The sequence below is a fragment of the Clupea harengus genome, chromosome 18 (assembly GCF_900700415.2).
Source record: "Clupea harengus chromosome 18, Ch_v2.0.2, whole genome shotgun sequence".
In the NCBI taxonomy this organism is placed as follows: domain Eukaryota; kingdom Metazoa; phylum Chordata; class Actinopteri; order Clupeiformes; family Clupeidae; genus Clupea; species Clupea harengus.
Genome location: NC_045169.1, coordinates 22,549,543 through 22,574,423, shown reverse-complemented (window position 1 = coordinate 22,574,423; position 24,881 = coordinate 22,549,543). Strand labels below are relative to the sequence as shown.

Below are 24,881 nucleotides of genomic sequence, written 5' to 3'. Positions count from 1 at the left end.
GCTCAGTGTCACCTTATAAAACACTACAATCACATCTTTCCCTATTTTAATTTGAACTTCTTCATGAACGTTTGGAAGAACATGGGCCCATGGAATATAATGTGTCATTTTAGAATCTTATATTATTATAATATCTTATATGTTGATGAACACATTCTTTCATTAGAATGTTCAAAACTCCCTGAAGAAGTCCCTGATCTCTCCCCTGTTGAAGGGTTAGGTGCTCTTACGTGTACATTACAAGACAATCAGATCATTTCAGACAATGATGATTCAGTTTCCACAGAATCGCTCAAGTTTACCACACATTCTTTTTAAATATAACATTGCATCTGGCATTAGGATAGCGAAGTACAAATTGACTTATTATAAAAGAATAACTGCAGTTTGGCAGCTCTCCTTTCTACATAGCACTCCAGAATATGTTTCTGATTCCTTTCTCAATTTTTTTTTTTTGAATTCATAGCAGACTAAAGACATACAAACACATACATTTAGACAAATACAGACCATATTTGGATAAAATCCCAAGCTGCCTTAAAAGTCAAAAACTACCCATTCACTTCCTGTTTTTTTCGTGTGTGTGTGTGTTTATTCCACGTGTGAGGCACGTAGTGAGTTCTGCATTCCACCCGCCCCTCCTCCCCCTCTCTCAAAACATAACACAAACACTGAAATACGAAATCGGTGCCACTGCCACACTGCCACTACACTGCACCGCTTCAGCCACCGCTACTAGGCTACTACTCGTGGTTACATTTCAAAAGCAGAAGGGTGAAGTGGTTCACTTTTCAAGCCGAATCCAGGTTGGTTATGAAGGAGGACATTATAGCATGGCGATGATGAGGACACCCGGGTCCGGCCTGAGGACGCTGAGGGAGACGCGTGAGGGTCTGATTGACCGGGTGGAGGAACACATCGATGCCCTGCTGGAGACGCTGGTATCCACGGAGGTGTTCACTCGCGATGACCGTGAGGAGGTGCTGTGCGCAGGGGGGGCCAGAGGCAGAGTGCGGAAGGTTCTGGACATCCTAGACTGCAAAGGCGAAGAGGCTGCCGCAACGTTTCTTCTGGCTGTTAGCCACTTGAGTGACAGTAGCGCCGAGGTGTCGGTGCAGAGCATCGTCCCGACCCACGCCGCAGGTAAGAGCCAGAGCTCTTAAGAGCCAGAGCTCAGAACTGTTGTTCCCTGGTAGTTCGTGCTGTCCATGTCTTTAGAGCCAGTTTCAATAATAAGGCTTTTTTATTCCAATAAAGTGAGTTACATGTAACTGGCAGCTGTATTGAAGTATGTGTTATATACAATGCTAATGAATATACGACGATATAAGAGATAATATCAGGCGAAAGTGTGGTAGTGTTTGAAGAGGGTGACACTAGTTCAGTTTCATCATTTTACTGTATTCATTGTTATAAATAGTATACTTTAATAATATTATACTGTATATTCCCTCGACTACCATTAGTCTTGATGCACAACAGGTGTATGGAAGATGTTTAATTTATAGTCTAGTAGCCAGCCTATAAAGCCCCATTGTGAATCCGGAAATGTTGAGTAGCTACACCAAGGTTTTATTGCAGAAATGTGAAGTACGGGTCCCCAGCATACAGAAACTGCCGGATGCTAACTTTCGTTGAGCAATTTGCATAATTGGCATAATTAGCATAATTTGCTGAATCGTCCAGATTAACAACAGATTTTGCACTGTGTGACCAATTTATAGAGGTTTTAGAGGATGCTGAATTCAATTCTGGCACTTTCAGACATCAAAATGGTAATTGTATAACAATTTTGGATACATTTAGACATGTGTTTGATTAATTTCGGATGAAATTTAAGGTTATTTTTCATGGTGAACACAATAAACTCACAATTTAGAATCACAAGAGCTCCTACTCTTTGATGTGAATGTTGATAACCTAAATTTGTTTACATTTTTGAGGTACGGTCATGTTTTTATGCAAATAAACTGTTGCAGCTAGCTGTTGTAATAAGCATGTTGTAAAGCAAGGGAGCATAGTCTAGTTTTAAAGTACTTGAAACATTTAAAAATGTATGGAAACTAAATCATAAAGGCAGTTTGGATCCAATCATTTGGCATATGTTCACATCTTTCTCAGTCATTGGATGACATGTACAGTGATAAAGTAGCATCAGAGAAGACTCTGTCCAACAGACACAAAGAGGAGGGTGAAGCACGACGGGAGTTGGATGCTGAGGACCGCTCTAAAATTGTGAGGATGCTGTGGGAAAACACAAATCCACTCATGACAGAGAGCACTTTGCTCTACCACATCATAAATGGTGGCTGATGAAAAGGTGAATGTGCAGGATGCGCTGAACATTGGCCAGGCTATGTGTAAAAAGTTTTCTTCATCACTTCCGGAGGCATTTAATGCACCAATCTCTCACAAGGGAGTGACTATGAAGTTCCAGAAAAAGGGAATGAAGGTCAGTGGGAAGGTTGTTTGTGACCTTGAGTCATTATTTGCTCGATTGTTGGTGGTGGGAGGCCAGAGAAAAATGGAGCTCTCTTCTCTCTTCAAATATGAGCTTAGCCCAGTCCCCTTGTCAATCATTGATGACAATGGATGCCTCCGAAAGGGCAATAAGTCAGTGCTTGTCCAGCAGCTTGGAATTCCAGTTTGCAATCCCCAGCCACCAGATGTTGTCATTGTGAATGCATCTCAGCTCATTTATCACGTGGTTTGGCCATCGTCTGGGACAGTGGCAGATCTTGCCGTCAGCATGGGACATCGGCTTAGTTGTTACAACACCCAAACATTTGTCATCTTTGACAAATATTTGCAGGTGTCTGCCAAGGACCATGAGAGACAAAGAAGAGCAGGGGAGAGCTCCACAGAATACAAGCTCTCATTGACTAGACCTCTACCTAGTCGAGACAAAGTTTTGAAAAACAAGCACAACAAGCACGGCTTGTGTACTTTCAATGTAGGAAGTGAGATCGTGATGGTCAGTAAAGCTGACAGCATTGACACGCATGATGAGGCTGATATCAGAAGCAGAATCAGAATCAGAATAGTATTTATTGCCAAGTAGGTTTACACCTACCTGGAATTTGTTCTGATGTATAGGTGCATACAGTAAACATAAAAACATACAAACACAGTAAGTACTACACATAACATAAAACATAAAAACACAGTAAGTACTACACAAACACAATAAGTACTACAATTCAATACAAAAAGCAGGCCAGGAGTGCAAAAGTGGATGTGCAATGTGCAGTGTGCAATGTAGTGTGTGTTAACATAACACAGGCTTGAGGTGTGGGGGCGGGATGAGAGTCCACGTCAGGTGGCCTTGTTACTAAGGCCAACGGCAGCCGGGAAGAAGCTGGTTTTGTGGCGTGAGGTTTTGGTCCTGATGGACCGCAGCCTCCTGCCGGAGGGAAGGACCTCGAAGAGTTTGTGACCCGGGTGTGAGGGATCGGCCACAATCTTACCTGCCCGCCTCAGGGTCCTAGAGGCGAACAGGTCCTGTAGAGATGGCAGATTGCAGCCAATCACCTTCTCGGCGGAACGGATGATAAGCTGCAGTCTGCCTTTGTCATTGGCAGTGGCAGCAGCGTACCAGACGGTGATGGAGGAGGTGAGGATGGACTCGATGATGCAGGTGTAGAAGTGCACCATCATTGTCTTTGGCAGGTTGAACTTCTTCAGCTGCCGCAGAAAGTACATCCTCTGTTGAGCTCTTTTGGTGAGGGAGCTGATGTTCAGCCCCCACTTGAGGTCCTGGGAGATGATGGTGCCCAGGAAGCGGAAGGACTCCGCAGTGTCGACTGGGGAGTCACTCAGGGTGATGGGGGTGGGTGGGGCTGGGTCATCAGTTATATCTTACATGTTAGATGCTGTCAGACATGGGGCTTCAACTGTTCGCATTCTTAGTGATGACACACATGTCTTTGTGCTTATGGTTTATTGGTGTTGGAAGGCTGGTATCACAACTAACCTACCGATGGAAAAATGGAATGGCACTGTTCTCAGCATAAATGCAACTGCAAAGAACCTGGGTGACCATTGTTGTTCCATTCTAGCCATGCATGCTATTTCAGGATGTGATACCACCTCATATCCTGTTGGGAAGGGGAAGGTATCTGCACTCAAGGCCATGAGAGTTGTACTGTATTGGAGAGGCAGAAGCCAAAGATTTACAGAATATGCACGTTCATGGAAGACGTGCCCACCTACAGGTGCTCTTATGGAAAGCAGCAGACCAGGCTGATCCACCGGCTGTGGATATGACTTTGTTTGGATGGGACAAGATGATGGGCCTAAAGTATTACCCATGATTCAAGTCCAGTTGCTCCTCCGGCTTTGTTAGATGTCGTCAGCTGTGGTTGCAAAGCCGGGTTGAAACCTTGCACATCAGCAAAGTGTAGCTGTGCAGCTGCAGGTCTGGCCTGTACCAGTTATTGTTCCTGCAAAGGCAATGATGGGATATGCTGCAACATACTCACTCAACAGCAAGAACACAAAGAGAGTGATGAAGGATCTGGAGAAGATGATGACAGAACAAACGAGGATAGTGAAGATGAGGAGGCTGCCTTTTGTTGATTAATTGTGAGGCATAGCCGTTTGCCTGAAGGTGGTAGCCAGTGTGTGCTTTTTGTGGTGCAGAGGTGAGGCCTTCTTGGTTAGTCTTGCGTCTGGCGGGCTGACCTGGGTTGCCTAGACTCAGTTTTAACTTTTGCGTCTGGCGGTGTTTTAACTGGGTCCTCGTTGGATCTTGCGACTTGCGGACCAACCTGGGCAGCCTTTCGGGCATGACCCTAGCGACTTGCGGGGCCTGTCTTGTATGGCATATATATAGTGTATATTTGTACATAGTTCGTTGATCGCACATGGGGGACATTCAACAGCGTTACGTTACACACCGGTTCGTCATGTGGTTGGTGGTTACGATGCACACCGATGCCCAACAGCTTTTGAGGTAGTTTAACCACGTTTAGTGGGTGTGCCAGAGGTGATACCCAATCCCCATCAAAGTGTTTACATTGTGACTCTGGTGACATCTGTTCACCTCTGTTCACCTAGCCACCTCAAAAGCAGACTGGCCTTCTCAGCTTCACCGCTCACATGAGGCAACAGGGTGTTTAACCCCAAGGAGTTTATTGCAATCACAATGCTTTTTCCTCCAGAAATGCAAATTTGAATCAGGAGGGGATTCAGCTTCACTACACCCTGAAAAAAATGCTTTAACATTCACAAGAGCACTCATGATTCTGAAATGTAAGATTATTGTGTTTACCATGAAAATAACCTTAGATTTCGTCCAAAATAAATAACAAGTGTGTCTAAATGTATCCAAATTTGTTATTCAATTACCATTTTAAAGTATGAAAGTGCCAGAATTGAATTCAGCATCCTCTAAAACCTCTAAAAAGACTCCAATATTGTAGGAATTGGCCATACAGTGCAAAATATGTGGTCAAATTGGACGATTAAGCTAATAATGCTAATTATGTAAATTGCTCAACATATGCAAATTAGCATCCGGCAGTTTCTGTATACTGGGGACCCATACTTCACATTTCTGCCAAAAAACGTTGGTGTACTCAACATTTCCGGGTTCACCTAGTTGGCTACTAGACTATTACTGCGACTACTCACCTATAAATTATACCAGGTCCAGTACCAGCACTGAGAAAACAGTTTTGCTTTTCACTTTTGTCATTAATATGCAATGGCAATTTTGTTAAATAACTATGTAGAGTTACTCACATATATCTCCAGTTCTTATTGTAATACAACACTCACTACAACACAGCCTACATCAAACAATTACAGTAAACATACAGAAATATATTGATATATTTTCCAGGCAAAAAAAAATCCACAAAAAAACACAATACACACCATCACATTTACACCATATTTGTCCTTTTCATCATATTTTATATGGAACAAGTTTTTTATACTTTTGTAGAGTTTTGTAGTTTTTGTAAAGAAAATCATTCAGTACCAAATAGGGATGTACGTTCCCTCCTACTCTTTCTCCTTCTCATTCTTCTTCTCCTTCTCCTTCTCCTACTCCTTCTCCTTCTCTTCCCTTCTTCACCTTCCTCTGCATTTCCGTGTCTTCTAGAATATTCCAAAGTGATTCAGAAGCACAAGGCTGTTCTTCGTCGGCGCAGTGAGAGCATGCTGTACTCCAACACCCGGCACGGCGAGAAGATCCCCTTCTCCCAGCACTACGTCAACCTCCTGGTGGTGAAGGGTCACCACAGCCTGGAGCTGAAGAAGCACGAGGTGCTGACGTTTGGCCAGCGCCGTCTCGCCCTGCAGTCTAAGGCCATGGAGCAGCGGCTCATCAAGCCGGCGGAGCTCTTCACCAACACCACCGGCTCGCAGCCACCCAAGAGGGTATTAGTGACCGGGGTGGCCGGTATCGGGAAAACGGTTCTCGTGCAGAAGATCCTATGTGACTTTGGTAGCAATGTGGAGCACCTGGAGTTTGACTTTATCATTCACCTGACCTTTCGGGACCTGAACCTTATTTCTAAGCCAGTCAGCTTCCGGGACCTGGTGCTTCGCAAAAATGGCCACCTCGCCAAATGTGTGGATACCATCCTGGCCAATGAGAGCAACCTCCTGATCATTCTGGACGGCTTTGACGAGTTCAAGCACTACAGGTCCTGTGATGTGGACATGTTTGTGACCGAGCCAGACGAGGAAGGCGAGGTCGCTGAGGTTCTCTCCAGTCTTATCCAAGGCGAACTCCTTCCAGAAGCATCTGTGCTGCTCACGAGCCGGCCGATGGCCGTCAGCTACGTCCCGGTGGGATCCATCGACTGCTTCGCCGTCATCACAGGATTCTCGTGCACAGAGATCAGGGACTTCTTCCAGCGATACTTCCAGCAGGAACAGCTGGCCCAGGAGATGTTTGAGAAGGTTGTTGCCAACAAGCTAATGCTAACACTTTGCTACATTCCTGCCTTCTGCCATATTGTGTGCAGTATCCTGAAAGACAGCGACGGTTTGTCTAGAGGGAGCCCCAAAACAATGACAGACATATACACCCAGTATCTGGTAGCCTTACTGCGGACACACTCCCTGGGACGTGTGGCAGTCCATGGTGATAAACAAGGAGACTTGAGTGAAGAACAGAGACTGAGAGAGATTGTACTGAAACTAGGTAAACTGGCCTACCAAAAACTGATGGACCACGAGACACTCTTCTACCGCAGAGACATGGAGGCTGTGCAGTTACTCGACTGTGCGATCAGCAGCACCTTCTTGGACAAGACTTCCGTGCAGGAACCGGGCTTCACCGAGGACGTCTTCTCCTTCACGCACCTCACCGTCCAGGAGTTCTTTGCTGCGCTTCACTGCTCCATGGCAGGCGAGGTCTCACCTGACGTCTCAGAACACATCTCCAGCCGGAACCAGGACAACGACGACGCGGGACACCTGGACCTGTTTGCCCGGTTCCTATCGGGCCTCCTCTCCGAGAGGAACCAGAAGCTGCTATCAAGGGCCGTGGGGTTAGACCCGCCGGTGGCCCAAGCCCAAGTGTACCGTGAGGGGCTTCTGAGAAAGCTCCAGGCCCTGTGTGAAGACGGAGGCCACATCCTCACCCAGCTGCACTGCCTCTTTGAGCAGCAGGATGACACCCTGCTCCAGGAGTTCCGTCCCAGCGCGCTGAGGGTCAACCTGAGCGACGTCAGTCTCTCGCCCATGGACTACACTGTGATCAGACACTTCCTGCAGGAGACGACGGGGGCCATCACAGAGCTGGATCTCACAGGGACCAACGTCTCTGCAGAGTCCCTCGGTGACTTGCAGCCTCACCTGAGCAGGTGTAAAAGCCTCTGGTGGGTTTATTTACTTCAGCTGGTGACAAATATTAAGGTTTTAGTTACCTGTCCTGTCCAAGTTTACTAACCAATAATATAATTATTTTATAATATATTAGCATGCATTATGATTCAAAAGCTTTTAAAGTACCATATAGAAATTACAAATGAATATACTGTATATATCTGTGTGTGTGTGTGTGTGTGTGTGTGTGTGTTTGTGTGTGTAATTTCTATGACCATTATTCTGTAAATATTCATTTGTCTCATTGTGCCACGTGCAGCAGACACAGAGGAGTATAAACCACACAGATACTAACATGTCGTGGGTCTTTTGTTTAGGCTTGGTGAAAACACCCTTGACATGGAGGCAATACAGGTCATTGCTCAAGTGACGCAATCTTCAGAAACCCTAACATATCTGGGGTATGTTCACAATACACCTTACATCATAGGGATACCAGCAAGAATGACCCTGCAGAAGTCCTCTGTACTCCACTTCTGATAGTCTGTCCAAGATGATCGATACATGACTTATTGACATCTCTATAGTTTAGGTTGGGCTGATATCGGCGACGAGGAGGTTCTGGTGCTGGCTGATGCCATTCGGAGCAGACAGTCCCTGCGGGAGATATGGTGAGTTTCGGAACATGACTGGGTAGAACGGACTTATTCTTAGCCGATAAGTGTAATTTTCTTTCTGTCTGGCCAAAACGATGTCAGAAGGCCAGGGGTTTCCCCCTGGTCCCATGCCTGACCATCTGATCTGTCTGTGTTGACTCTCTGTTATGGCAAACAGAAGTGTTGGCACATTGCATGCTATAAAACCGTACTTCTGCTTTGTGAAGCAATAGTGTGTGGCAACGCAAATTGAAGAAATCATCTTAAAAGAACACAAAAAAAAACTGAAACCACAGTGATTTATTTGGGCTAAGCTTGCTTGATCCAGTTCTGGTTTTGAAATGCAGAAAGGATAACTTGTAATTGATTAAGGGTCCACAGAGTCTCTATAAATCTCTATAAATAATAATACAAACAACCTGGGATCATTCCATTGTGCTTTGGTTGTGCTACTTAAGTGCATGTAGATGATATCATTGCTGTGGTTTAGTGGTTTGGGAGTGTTTTGATCTGTCCAAGTTTAGTGGTCAGAGTAAGCCAGAAGTTTCACTACACCAGAGATAGACTCGATTCAGTGTCAGCTGACATGGGAAATATACTATGAACTGCTGGTAATAACTAAAGAATGGTGATATGATCCTCGGTGCTTTAATTGTATATATTCATAGATTTGATTAGTTATAGAATTATCTATTCATTTGATCATTTCTATTTGATTTATTTGATCATCTGCAGGATGGAAGGTAACAGGATCAGCTACCGTGGCCTGTCCTCTCTGACAGCATTGACTCCATCCCCACTGCAAGCAGTAGTGTGAGTAAACTATTAATAATAATCATTATTATCATTATTATATGACAATAAACTATCAATACAATGATTCGCCTGACTAAGGAGTCGGTCATGGAGCTGGCCACAGTGGTTTACGTGCCATAGAGGCAACTACAGTAATTACACACTTCTTAAAAGGACATTTCAGGATTTTTCAACCTTGGCCCTATTTTTAAAGTTTCAGTTTCTGTCTCTGTAGAATATTATTGTAGAAACGATAGCTGTTGTCCCTAGTAAACATTTGGAAGGAATGGGAAAATAGGGCCTAAGTTTCTACTTTAAAGCACTGTCAACATTATTCAACAAAATGAGATCAGTCTCTTCTGCAATGTCTGCTGTAGTTTAGCCCAGATATATGGATGACTTGACACAACACTTTATGAATTAAAGAAATGATGTCACTGGTGACACTGGAACTCTTATACATAATCAACATATTATGGAAAATAATATGGAATAGATATGAAAGACATACATATATAGAGTACGTACGTACATACTTACATACATACATACATACATACATACATAAATACATACATACATACATACATACATACATACATACATACATACATACATAGAGTACATAGAGTACATACAGTACATACATAGACTGATACAACCTGACTACTTTGCAGTGCGATTTGGAATGACGTGAGTGAGGAAGAGGCCGTGCCCCTGAACAGTGTTTCATCGGACGCCCAGTGCTTCACCGTGGCCTTCACCAACGACAGCATGTGGGAGGAGTGGAGCAATGGGTTCTGCATCGCTGCGAGGGGAACAGCACGGAGAAGCTGGTCAGCGTTCTCCACAAGGTCTGCCAGAGCTCCAGTGCCGTCTGGGACATCCCCTGGACGCGGAGCTTTTACCGGAAACTTCTGGAGCTCATCAGAACTCGGATTGACAAGTGCGGTGACGACGACGACGATGTGCGGAAGAGACTTTGAGACGTTTGCGTCTATTGTGGCCAGCTGATGTTTTCGTAATTTTGGGCGAATGCAACTTAATTCCAATGGAAAGTTTTTGTTATCAGACCAAAATCTCTGTGAGATTGTTTGTTATTGTACATGTCTATAATATAATACATTATGTAACCTATCTTTTGAAGCAATGTCGTCTGTGTTACATTAACACACATTACATTACATTGCACATTGCTCATTCACATTGCACTCCTGTTTTGCATTTTGCAATTTACTTTCCACTTTACTTTTTTATATTCATTGTTTATATATTTGTATCGTATATATTGTGTTTTTTGGTTCTTATGTGTAGTACTTTTCTTATGCTTAGTACTTATTTGTGTTTTTATGTTATGTGTAGTACTTATTGTGTTTGTATGTTTTTATGTTTACTGTATGCACCTTCACACCAGAAAAAATTCCAAGTACCGGTAGGTGTAAACCTACTTGGCAATAAATCCCATGCTGATTCTGATTCTGATTCTGATGTATTCTGTCTACACAGGTAAAAGATCAAAGATCAGTTAATATGTGGATCTATCTCACACACATGCACAAATGAGGAAAGACCTTTGTCTTTTACATGTGTTTATTAGGCTACATATAAAAATGTCTCTATTACATAGTAATACATGAACAGGAATTGTATACAGATACAGTGTAGAGCTGCTTGAAAAACAAAATGCGTGAAATCTGATGAATTGTTGAGCAGGTGAACAAGCTACTGCATTGGAGGTCTTTATTGTTGCATCTTTCTGTGAAAGTGTTTTATGGTAGAATACATTGTTTGACATATAATGGCTCGGTAGGCCGTGCAAAATCATTTCTGTATTTTTAGATGAACACTGACCTCTAATTAGTTTACATTAAAATCTTTATATGGAAACTAACCTGTAGTTGCACTCAGATCATACATCCTGGTTAAAACAATAATCAAATGAATCAATTAATCAGAAACGCTGCAGTGTTCGTACGCTTGTACTAGTATCAAGTTATTTTATAGGCGAAGACACAATTTTACAAAAGCCATATTCTGTCATGGTAGTAATATTAGTATTTGAAGCATTTAAATAACAGATAACATGTCTAGATTACTAAGGTTACACCGGTTCGTTATGAATAATTATAAGAAAATAAAGCACGTATTCTGACTAGTGTGTATGTCATTTCTTACTTTGTGGCTATTCGATTGGATTCTAGAACCTCACGCCCCTTTCTTAAATTTTCGCGCTACTATTTCACGTCATTGACGAGCGACAACAGGCTTCCCATGTATTAAGCCTGCTAAATTAATAAAAAGTCATTGAGAATTCAATTACACTAGTAAATGAAATCACAACAAGTTGTAATTTATTATTTCGCTTTATGTATGATCTATCTATTTGTTTAATTATGGAAATGCCATTAAAATACTTTCAGATAACTACAAAAGATCTCTTTTTTTTTCTTTTTACCATGAAGGACCCCTGAGGGTACCCAACGAATCAATGGCGTCTGTGTGCACTTGTATGCTTCTCCCAATGTGATACTACTATAAGGCGAAGTTTGCCGAATAGAAGCGTACACCTGTGATACTGAAGATAAGGTAAAACAAAACAGCTTCCTGGTGAAATGAATTTTTCAGTGCATGGTGTATTGAAGTGCATGGTGAAGAGTGTACTGACATGTGATTGTGTTGTCTGGAGACATCGAGTTAGCTAACTGGTCACAAGCCGGTGTTGTTGGTTAGCTTGCTAACTAATAACGTTGTTACATTGACGCTTTGCACCATTGTTAACATTAGCTCAAGTGTAACTTGGTCACAGGGCTATGAAGTATAGTTCGCCATACAATGCTATTGATTTAACGTATTCTAGTATTTGAGCTTTGTATCATGTTGTATCCGTTATAGCTAACATGAACCTTACCGAACATGACTTCTAGGTTTTGACCAGACGCCAGTCATGACTGACACTGAGAAGAAACCTTTGGGAGGAGATACCTCCACTAAAAACACAAGCAAGGAGATGGAGATGGAGAAGGAGAAGGACAAAAAGAAGCGATCTCGAGTGAAACAGTTGCTGGCAGATGTCAAAAAAACAAGTGGACTTCTGGTTTGGCGACGCAAACCTCCACAAGGACAGGTTTTCTGAAACAACTCATTACCGAGTCCAGGATGGATGTAAGCCTATACGTTATGTTTCCCAAATAAGCCATATGTAACCGTTAGGAATATATATGACCCACATCTTCCTGGAAATGACTGTTCGCTTAATAAATTATAGCATGGTGACTGTATCGTTAATCAATTATCTCTCAATCTTTCTTTGTATGTGCTCTCGTGTTTCTGCACACAGACGTAGACATATCTGTGTTGCCAACATTTAACCGAATGAAAAAGCTCACCACAGATGAGAAGTTGATTGCCAGAGCATTGAAAAACTCATCCACGGTAGAGGTAAGCTTAGTATTATATCTTTTAATATAAAATCTGTAATTCAGCTTGGTTGTTGACACTGCTGTTGCACTCAACTGAACATATCCATATTAGTTTCATTTCTGTCAACCTAAGCCTCAAATAAAACTAACGGTGTATTTATATTTGTTGGATGTTGAAAATAAACTAAAATGCTTTTTGAATAAGTTATATCATTATAGGTCAATTTATGTGTCATGTATTGCCTCAATGTCATTAATTGCCTCAATGTCTGTTTTATAGGTCAACTTGAAGGAACAAAAATCCGCAGGAAACGTCCCCTTGGAGAGGATCCAAAAGATGTGGATCAGCGTACAGTCTATGTGGTAAGTAATGTTTTACTTTGTAAAGGGAACAATCTGTTACTAACCACACATATAGGGGCTCTAGTTTGAGAGCTAAAACGGCCTGACGGAGATCGCACACTGTTGCATAAAAGTAGACATGCGTGAGAAAGAGAGGCAAAGGTGTGGTCCAAGGCATAAAGTAGGCAGAACCAGGTAGAAGTTAATTACTGAAGAGTTTGGTTAAAACTGACCCATAGCATTGATGGCAATCCCTTTTAAACTAAGTACTTCAGACGAGATTGCAATGTAAGAAGATGGCAATATCGCCACGGGCTCTGGACAGTGTAGTGCTTCTTCTGTTGCTCAGATCAATCATATTCGTTGACACATAACTGTAGCTTGTCAGATATGTATGTTTTAAAATGACCAGGCCATATCCTTTCCCAGAAGCTCTGGACCGGTGAATCTCTGCACAAGTGTAGCAGGAGCTCTGGAAGCTACAATTATAGCTATAGTTCCAAAGAATTTAGTTGTCCAGAATATGGCCATTTTCTTACATTGTAGTTTAGTCTGACTGTAGTTTAGTCTGACCCATTCAGTTTTAAAGGGATTGCTCGACAATGCTATTGGCCGGCTTTAACCAAACCTTTTACTAATGAACTTCAGCTAGGCTACGCCCACTTAGTGCCTTTGATCACACCTTTACTGCTTGTGCAAAAGTGCACATGCGCTGCCGTTTCCGCTAGCCATTTTCACCATCAAAATAGGGCCCTCAGTGTGAAGGCTCTTGTGTGATATAACCCAGTGCTGATGTGTGCCCCTTAAATGACCTCCTTCCCCAGGAACTGCTGCCCAAGGATGTGACCCACGGCTGGATAGAGCGAGTGTTCAGCCAGTGTGGCAGCATCGTTTACATCAGTCTTCCCAGGTACAAGTCCACTTACCATCCCAAAGGTTTCGCCTTCGTTGAGTTTGAGACCGTGGAGCAGGCCCTGAAAGCCAAAGAGGTGAGTGACGTCACTGCTAGCGTCAGTAGCAGGAAGGCTGACACCTAGACAGGAACATTCCAGTAAAAGAAAGCATTCATCAGCAATGGCGGATTTTTGAATTGCACTATATATTTAAAGGTGTAGGCTGAAGATTTAGGGTGATCTATACGCAGAAATGGATTACAGTATTCACAATAATTTTTTCATTAGAAGTCGTTTAGTAATCAGAAGGTAATCAGAAGGTTGCTGTCAAAGCGTCCTTGAGCAAGACACTGAACCCCTAATTGCTCCTGATGTGCAGTGTGCCATCAGTGTAAATGTAAAATGTGTATACATCCTTGTAAGTCGCTTTGGATAAAAGCGTCTGCTAAATGACTAAATGTAAATACCTGTCACAACGAATTGTTGTGTTTTCGTTAGCTTAGAAGTATTGCTTCGTATCCACATAGGAAGCGGGTCCTCTTCCACAGAGTCCACCATGTTGCACCGCCATGTTTCTACAATATGCCAAAACAGACAAACCAAAACACTGGTACTAGAGGGCCTTTTGCGGTTTTTTTTGCACTTATCCCACAGCTAGATGCCACTAAATTCTACATACTGCACCTTTAATGTTGCTGAAACATCACAGATATTCCATAAAACATTAATTTCACAACACTTTAAAGACATTAGTGTGAGAGTAACCGTTAAAGGGTTAAACAAGTGTTGTTACACGTTTATTCTCATAAGTTATCTGTCCATTCCCTCATGCTTGTAAAAGCTTTTAGGTGATGTAGCTGTGCTGTCCGTCATGGAAAGAACTTATAGATGACATGATTAATGATTCAGCCTCTCCTTAAGTTTGACTGAATATTCAACAAATGTATTCATATGTTGATAGGTAATTAAGATTATTAATACTGTAATACTAATGAATGAATAAATTGTGTATACGTTTGGGGCTTTTTTGCTATGGTAGTTCACTGTAGAAGACATCCTGGCATAGGCACATGACACACGTAGATGAGTGATGGTGTAGAGGCGCTTCTTGGGTAGTTTGACTGATACAGCAAGGCTGATTTTTCTGAAGCTGTGAGTCTCTTTCTTTCTTTCTGTGCAGATGCTGAACAACCCACCCGGGGATGCCCCACGCAAGCCTGGCATCTTCCCCAAGTCCAGGAAGAACAAGCCCCTGCCCCAGCTCACAGCGGACGACTCGCGAGGTACCAGGCTCCAGAAAGCTGTTTTAGTAGCGTGACTGTGGCGCCCTAATCAGGCAGTTTGTGAGAGTTTGCCCTCTCCTAGGGCTCAAGGTCATGGTCTTGGTACTGGGTTTAAAAAAAAGAAAACACACGCTGTGTTAGGTCAAGATGTTTTCCTGCCCTGATTATCTTAAAGTGTCTCTTCTATTTATGTAAGGTGTATATGGAATAGAAGTAGTTCCACATAGAGTGCCCTACACATGAGTAGTATGAAGGGTGACAGTGACAAACATTGAGGTGATGAAAATGCATTTGAATGGGAAAACAGAGGGGCAAAAATGGAGGTGAGATAAATAATGGAGTGATCATTTATCAAGTGGTTTGATTAAAACAGTCGTGATATAATGAAAATTTGGAAACGGCTAGAATTTTTATAATCCTACCAAACCTCCAAGTTGGAGTATGCAAAAGGTCACTCCCTCGACCCTTGGAACTAGTGTGTTGGTGTGTGGTATGACTTGTGTATGGGTACATGTGAGATGATTGTTGGTGTGTGGTATGACTTGTGTATGGGTACATGTGAGATGAGTGTTGGTGTGTGGTATGACTTGTGTATGGGTACATGTGAGATGATTGTTGGTGTGTGGTATGACTTGTGTATGGGTACATGTGAGATGATTGTTGGTGTGTGGTATGACTTGTGTATGGGTACATGTGAGATGTCCACCATTCTGCATGTCTAGGGGGAGGAGAGCTGCATGGCCTTAGATTGCTCCATTTCCATGAAGCGTTTACAGTGTTCTTGACCTTCTGTCTTCAGAGGAAGACGAGGACGAGAAGAAGAAGAAAAAGAAGAAGAAATCTCGCAGCGCGCGGAAGGAGGGTGCCACTCAACCCACGGCAATGGAGACGGCCAATGAGCCAGAGGAGAAGAGCGGGAAGGCGGAGCCTGGAGACGTGAAGAGCCACCAGCCGCGGCCAGATGGTGGCGCCGTAGAGCCCGAGGGGGGTGTGGAGAGGGATGGGGAGAGGGTGGGGGAGGGTCAGGTGAAGACCCCCGCTAAACGTGCGGAGAAGAAAGACGGAGGTCCCAGAGCACGGAGATGCCAGAGGGTGGCGGGCAGGACGAGATGCCCGCCAAGACGAGACGGAGGTCCCAGAGCACGGAGAAGCATGAGGGTGGCGGGCAGGACGAGATGCCCGCCAAGACGAGACGGAGGTCCCAGAGCACGGACAAGTCAGAGGGTGGCGGGCAGGACGAGATGCCCGCCAAGATGAGGAAGCTGGAGGAAGAGTCCGAGAGTGAGATGAAGGGTAGGTGATTTTTGAAAAGAACTGTAAAATAAATGATGAATGTATGTGTTTTATCCCGTTAATCTACAGACAAATATCTACAGCAGTATGGTGCGGGAGAATTTCTTTTATGTAATGTTCCGTTTATGTTCCCTGTTGACTTGACCATTACCTTTGTGTTTTTTAGCATTTTGCTGTACCAGTTCATCTACAGTAAAATACATTGAGGGTGCTCCTCCCATTTTGAGTATGCTCGTCTAGACGTGTCTGTGTTCATCTGGCTGACTGTGTGTGTGTGTGTGTGTGTGTGTGTTCAGATTCTGCGGTTGAAAGCGAGAAGCAGGAAGATGTAGATGAGAAGAAGGATGACTCCCTGCTGAAGGCCAAGAGGAAACGCAAGAAGAAGCACAAGGAGCGCCTGAAGATTGGAGAAGAGGTCATTCCTCTCCGAGTGCTCTCAAAGTACGACACACACACACACACACACACACACACAGTGAGTCATACTCATTCTTTCTTTTTTTTTCCTTTCATTCAAACCCGCACGCACACACACGCTCCTGCACACATATATGCATAACACACGCGCACTCACACCGACACACACACACACTCGCATGCATGCACACAACCACACACACACACACACACACAAATACTCACACCGGTGATGTTTCATTTCTTCCTCTTTCAGTCAAAACACACACACCCTCACACAGGATGCACTCACAGGATGCACTCACATTAGTGTAAACACTCTCTGACCAACACAAGCAATGCTCAGACCAACTTGTAAACACTTGTAAATGTAAACACTTGCATATGCTCACACTCTCTATAATAGTCCAGGCAAAATAGCGTTTTACGACAGACTTATTGTAAAATAATTTTTTTCAGCATAGATCATTTCTATGAGGTGTCCAGAACAACATACTAAAGTCCTAAGAAATCCTAGTTGAGGAAATATGTTTAATTCTCATCAATCTGAGATGTGTGCTAATAATGCATGGTAAAAATACACCTCAAAAATGTAATTTTACACAATGAAAGTACCCATGAAAAGTAAATTCTTTTGTATTACAAGTTTCTTTTGAAATTAATTTGAATATGCACATGAGCTCCACACTTAAAATATGTGTTAATTTGCCTGGCCTATAAACAGCACAACACAAGTGGTATCACCATAATTGACAAATCCTCTAAAGGGCGCCCTCTTGTGGTGACCCAAGGAATTGAAGTGAAAATTCCCCATGACATTCAAGCACTGGTCAATGCAGAATCCTCGAGTGGCTCCTTCCAACCAGTGGCAGTCCAGATAACCTGTTATGTTATCACAGAGCTGTAATCTGTCCGTTTGGGAGTTAAAAACCGCATTGAATTGGTTTAATTAGGAGTGTTTTGTCGTGTTAATTAGTTGGAACCCAGCACTGCAGCCTCTCTGGCCCTTTGCCCCCCTCACTGATCCATCTGGCCTGTCATCAGTGCTCACTGTCTTATTCTTGGTCTCTTTCTTTCTCCCGCTCTCTCTCTCTCTCTCTCTCTCTCTCTCTCTCTCTCTCTCTCTCTCTCTCTCTCCCCCCCATGTCTCTCTATTTCACTCCCTCACTGCCCTTGACACTGTTTTTTTTTTTTTGTCATTTATTTTGTTGAGCCTATACTAAAAATCACCTCTCTGATAAGAAAACTGTACACAGACCAGGTTTGGTGCTTTTCTATACTGATCTGGGTATCCTTTATCAGATTGAATATGCCAGAAAGAACATCGATGGTGCCCACCACAAGATTCAGGAGAAACTCAGCTCCATAAAGGAATGGCGTTCAAATGGACACACACCTCAGGAGTGTGATGCAGCAGTACGTAGTCGGCACAATTACTGTGCCATTTATTCGGCAGATTTGACCATACTGACTGAAATGTCTTGTGTATCATGCGACTGGAAGAGGAATGAAGTCTGGACACCTGCAACACTATTAGAAAGTGTTGATTTATTGTATTACTGGTCGTAGCAGAAATGATAGAAGCAGTCGTGGTGATGTAGAACTAAGAATGCCAAGATGAACTCTATTCACTAGCTTGAGGAAGCACTCATTCCAAACAGACTTTTTATGCATTTTAAGATTACGTTTTGGTATAGCTTTTTGGGAAAAGGCACTTCCAGTTTTGATGATCTAATTGTATCTTTTTTTTTTTAAACCATGCTAGTATATTATTCTTTCCTGTCCTAATTATTGTGCCATGTGCCTCTTCCTGTGCAGAGTGTTGAGTCCCGTACGCTGGCCTTGGCCCGCGGGCTCTCCCACCAGCTGCAGACCACCTGCCAGGGGTTGGTGTCGGGTCTGCAGGGCCTCCCCCAGCACGTCCAAGATCAGGCGCTCACCATCACCAACCTGGCCTCCGAGGTCTGCCGCAGCCTCAGCAAGGCGGTGGCGCTCGGGGACCTCTCTGACGGGGTGCTGTCCTCCAGCAGAGCGCAGCTGCACCGCCTCCGAGAGACGTTGGACACCACCATGGACTACCTGGTGAACAACACGCCACTCAACTGGCTGGTAGGTCCCTTTTACCCACACATGGAGCCCCCTGCTGCCGGCATGGAGAAACGCCTGAGCTGCAAATAGACTCACTAGCTGCACAATGCCCAGTTCAGTGTGTGTGCTCCTCGGGCCAACTGCACTCACCCAGAGACTGACATGGACCACACGGCTGATGCCCTCCCTTCCCAAACCTGCACAAAGAGAATGATCTGTGGTATGAAGGCAAGGAAAGCTGTGGACTGTACGCAGTAACTCCTGTTAACCCCTAGTGCTTTCGTGAAGAAGGGAGAAGCCTGTTTTGCTTATGGAGATTAACTGTGTTGTGTTTAAACACTACATCATTAACCTGCTCATTTTCACATTCTGCACGTTGAGTTAATTACTGAACAAGCTGCCCATAATAAATTCCACTTAACCATACTACATCAGTCACATTCCTGTAAAGTCTCATATTTGCTGCTGATGTCTTGTTGCTGTCTTTGTGCTAAGTTATTAATAAATCCATTAATATCACTGGTTTTGACTTGTGTGTTGACTTATGCATTTAAAAAACAAAACTGGCAAAGATCACCTTGGTATAAATTTGAAAAAGTTCCAAGTTGTAGAGCACTGGTCAAACTGTATGATTTGTTTTATTTTTTATAATGGCTTACATCATTGTTGGGATGCGAACAAAGTTTGAGACACGCGGGGGGGGTTAATAAAGAATGTTCAGTCGGGTACAGGCAGATATTGTGGTTTTCTGTTCTGTTAACAGGTTCCTGACTTGACATTTTCGGATCTTTCTTCGGAACCCGACATGTCCTCTGTACAAGAAACTGAGACTCCTTCTCACTCCCCACGGAACATGAGCAGTCAAGACCTCGCACAGAAATAAAATGTTAAACATTCACATCATCGAAATGGCAGGGGGAGTCTTGCATTGCCTTCCATGTTCTTCTGTCTAATAAATACATCTTGGTGTATTGACGTTTTAGTGTGTTTTAATTCTGCAAAACCACCTCCACCTCCCTAGCCAGAAACAAAACTCTGCCACTTACAAACAGGCCATAACCTCAGAAGCTATTCACAGATGATAGTGTCACTTGTCGTTTAGGCACTTTGAGCTGCATTGTTTTGTATGAAAGGTGCTATACAAATAAAGTTTATTACTACTATTATTATAAGGGCCCTAAATATGAGGGGTCTAGTCAAAATCAAAAATCTCTTAAAACACTTGACCTGTGATTTTAAGGAATGATGGAATATAATGAATATACCCCCATCTTAGAAACATTACAAAAACGTTTAACATGGCTCAAGCAGCAGTCGTTTGTCAGAACCGAGGTATGCACGTTACAGAGGACACTTTCCTGTGAGAATTCTATTATAAAGTATTATATATTCTATAATAATCTATTATCTATGGAGACAGTCTTTGAACCGGAAAAGGATAACATTAGCTTCCGGAGTAGTGTTATTGTCTCAAACATTTTGGCGGTTGCCTTGCTCACGTCACTAACAAGTCTATGGGGTGCGGTACAGCAAATCTGGCCAACTTTTCTGAAGGATGACCTCTAATCAAAAGGAAAATGCTCAATATTTATGGTCATTTCTCTTGAGTCTTGGACTTCAACCTGATGTTGTTGGAAAGAAACGTCATGTCGTCCTCGGAGAGTAAGTTTTTACATGTTGACAGTTTGGCTAATAGTTGCTAAAGTGAGCTTAGCTTTGTCTCAACAGCTGATCTGACGGCAATCAAGGGGTAGCTAACAAACCGGGTAGCTAGCAAACCAGCTAGCTATTCAACCACAATTCTGTTAGATGGATTTCCTTGTGCATCCGATAAAGCTTCTTTAACTTTTATATTCGAATATCTTTCTTGGTAGTCAACTAGCTAAGTTGTTTGGCGTTATTTACCTCACTTCGACAGTCCAGACCCAGTGTCAACGTTGCTAGCTTACACTTTTTAGCTAGCAAACCTCACGTTAGTGGTAATTATTCATCTCCATGCCAAAACTGCTGAGTTTTAGCTAAGGTAGTGAGTGAGTTAGTCAGTCTAACTAGCTGACGGTTAAATACGTTACAGTAACTCCAGGTCCGTTAGAGAGGAGTCCATGACAATAACCCAGGTAGATTCACCGTTGTCGTAGGAGGGTAAAGTCAAAAGGAGAGTAACTGTTGCATTTTGAATTAGCAACCTTTGTCATTCAAGTTGAACTGTCTGTCTCAATGGAACAACGTCATTATGACATTAACATAAGACGAGATTTACGCATTTTAATGCATTCATTTTTTTGTTATTTGCCAGGACTATGTTTGACAAGCCCAATAAGGATGCCTTTTACATCGTCACTTACTTCCTTCTGGAGAAACTCAATCCATCACGTATGCATGAGAATTCAGGTGAGAGTTTAAACCAGATGGGAACTGACATCATTTATAGTCCTTTTATTATCATAGAAACCCCCAGCACTGCATTATCCTCACACACACAAGCACACGTACTCAATCCTTGCACTATCCACAAGCACATGAACACTATCTCTCTGCACTCTTTGCACTACTTTCCTCGTGAACATCAACACTGACACAACCAATTTTTGCACACTGTAATATCTGTATAATATCTGTATACACCCCACTCCCTGTGAACATGTCCTCCCTATGTGTATTGTTTTTCTACTGTGTTTCTACTGTGATTTGTGTATGTATGTTTGTGAGTTAAGTTAAGTGTATAAGCTACTGGATGACCTAAATTTCCTTCGGGATTAATAAAGTATCCATCTATCTATCTATCTATCTATCTATCTTATCAACCAGTACCCATAGCAGCTAGTGTACCCTGCGTAAACCACCACCATCATCACCACTACAATCATTTCCTGTAATTCCCAATCTTTCTCACAGACATTGCTGGCCAGTGTTGGATCGCAAGCAGGACACTGAGTTCAGGAAACTCACTCTGGTTCTGCTTCAGGAGATTACGGTATGGTCATCTCCTTATGCTGCTTGTACACGCGGGCAGTTTTTGGTGGCTTTCAAGCAAGGACAACATACAGATTATATACAGGGACTACACACAACATAGAATAATACAAATCTAAATAACAAACAATATTCATAAAGTGCAAGAGTAAATAGCAGTACAAACAACAATAGAATGGATTTGGAATGGATTTCAGTGGTCACTAATGGTGTTGATCCTTGGTGGGGTCATCTACAACCTCCTGACCTCACTAATAGGAGTGTATGTGGATAACTTTATAGATGGGGGAAACTATTTGCACCCTAATTATTCAAATGGTAATATCCCTATTCAGTTATTATGGATATGCACAGAAATGATCAAATGCTACACCCACACCTCTAATCACTAACCTACACGTGTCCCTGTAGAACACGTGACCCCCAAAGTGCTGGCGTCCTACCTGCACTCTAGTCTCAGAATCAGAATCAGAATAGTATTTATTACCAAGTAGGTTTGCACCTACCTGGAATTTGTTCTGGTGTATAGGTGCTTACAGTGAACATAAAACATACAAACACAATAAGTACTACACAAACACAATAAGTACTACAATACAAAAAGCAGGGCAGGAGTGCAAAAGTGGATGTGCAAAGTGATGTGGTATCCATACCTGTAATCACTAACCTATGCGACGTGTCCGTGTCCCTGCAGAATCAGTCTGGGGGCTCCTTCCCCAAAGTGCTGGCCTCCCACCTGCTCTCCCCCAGCGGGCCGAAGTTCATCCACATCATGCTGAGCCTGGCCAGGCACGTCATGCTGAAGGAGATCAAGGCCTTCCACACAGGTACTGCACCCAACACAGTCTAACACACACACACACACACACACACACACACACACACACACACACACACAGGTACTGCACGCAACACAGTCTAACACACACACACACAGGCACTGCACCCAACACAGTCTAACATACACACACAGGTATTGCACCCAACACAGTCTAACATACACACACAGGTATTGCACCCAACACAGTCTAACATACACACACAGGTATTGCACCCAACACAGTTTAACACTCACACACAGGCACGTTATGCTGCAGGAGATCAAGGCCTTCCACACAGGTACTGCACTGCACATAATCTGCCACACACACAGGTACTGCACTGCACATAATCTGCCACACGCACACACACACAGGTACTGCACTGCACATAATCTGACACACACACACACACACACACACACACACACACACACACACACACACGGTACTGCACTGCACATAATCTGCCACACACACACACACAGGTACTGCACTGCACATAATCTGCCACACACACAGAGGTACTGCACTGCACATAATATGCCACACACACACACAGGTACTTCACTGCACTGCACACAGAATTACTTACCCTAAGTACTGTACTGCAGGTGATTCACCATAGATACCTTGCTATGCAGGGGTTCTACTCTGTACACAGTCATTGTACGTACCATACCCAGCATGGGTACAGGTGCAACCTGGGCTAGGAAGACAACTTTTAATGGGACTCAAAAATTGACAAATAAACAAACAATCTTTAAAAGAACAACATGGTGCCACATCGGTATAGGAATGCCTTAGAGACTTCTCTGTTCACTCAAGCTCAAACTAGAATTTGTTCCAATTTAGGCCCAGTAGCTCACTCTACTGGACCATACATCTACCAGTTAAAAAGTATAGATGGTGTAGGTAGTCTTCATGTCCGGTTCTGCCAGGCTGGTGATTGTTGTGTGCCGTGAGGAGTGAACCAATCAGCAGCCATGGCAGCAATCCAGCTTCAATAGTTTTACCACCTCATCTTTGTATAACTGCCTAGGGCAAGATTCAGTACCAGTCTCCATCTCACCCGTTTAACCCAATGATGATTACCTGGGTAATAACTGCGCGTGTGCGTGTGCGTGTGCGTGTGTGTGTGTGTGTGTGTGTGTGTGTGTGTGTGTGTGACCAGATGGCTTATGGGTCCCGAAAGCCGTTGCGATGCCTCCGAGCTGTTTGGAGATGGCAGAGAAACGCTTCCAGGTCGCAAGGTCATCCCACCTTGCGGCAGTCATGGCTCGGGACCACCTCAATCGGGAGCGCCAGCACAGAGTCAAGTAAGAGACGGCCACCTTTCACACACACACACACACACACACACACACACACACACACACACACACACACACAGAAACCAGGGCCTAGGCTTTCCCATGTTGATCCATTTTCATCAAACACATGTGCAAGCATCTAGCTCGGTCACTCTGCCCAATAAGTGAAGTCAGAGAGAAAGACACAACTGGAAGTATTTACCACACAGATTTGACCAAGGGCTTTGTAGAGCATTGCTGTGTTCTGCTGTTGCGCAATCCCTAATTTTGGTGTGTAGTATGTGTAAGCGTAGTTTAATACTCACTGCTTTGTTTGGGATTTGTTCTTTCGTTAAGGTCCTGGGAGAAATCCGTACGAGATCTCATGGCAGAGAAAGCCAAATACGAGGAATTACTTGCGTAAGTTTGGATCCCCACATTTCTAGGAAACATTTAACACATTTCACAAAAATTGTTTTAGAATAGATAAGTCCGGCGTGTTTTTTGTTGTTGTCAAAAACCTGTGTCTTTCTTCTGGAAACTTCTCTGTAGAAGCCAGGAAGGCATTGTTGAGCAGGATGGCAGTCTGTCCCAGGAGAAGGTTCAGAGGGTGCGTATATGTTCTCTTGCGTTGCTAGACGATTTCACGACCACATTCCTCTGTTGTCATGGTTTTATTTAGTTTCAGCTTAGTTTGCGTTATTGTTTTGCTTACTTTTGTTTACCTGTTCACCTTCCCAGTGTGCTGGGTTTTAGAGAACAATGTCAAGCAAGAGCAAAAATGTTAAGCATGATGTTGTTTTTTTGGCTGTTTTTTTGACTGCGGA

General features: G+C 43.3%; 1 protein-coding gene and 1 pseudogene across 1 annotated transcript; both read left to right on the top strand.

The window, feature by feature from the left end:
• The first annotated feature begins 11,697 nt into the window (after window positions 1-11,697).
• On the top strand, window positions 11,698-19,490 carry LOC116224573 (annotated as a pseudogene).
• A 2,379-nt stretch (window positions 19,491-21,869) lies between these two features.
• LOC116224663 (HAUS augmin-like complex subunit 6) lies at window positions 21,870-24,751 on the top strand. The gene is made up of 5 exons (XM_031585131.1): window positions 21,870-21,945; window positions 22,639-22,771; window positions 23,937-24,081; window positions 24,412-24,474; window positions 24,607-24,751. Exons 2-5 carry the CDS (start codon window positions 22,717-22,719, stop codon window positions 24,734-24,736), a joined length of 393 nt encoding a protein of 130 aa, XP_031440991.1. The 5' UTR covers window positions 21,870-21,945; window positions 22,639-22,716; the 3' UTR covers window positions 24,737-24,751.
• The last annotated feature ends 130 nt before the right edge of the window (window positions 24,752-24,881 follow it).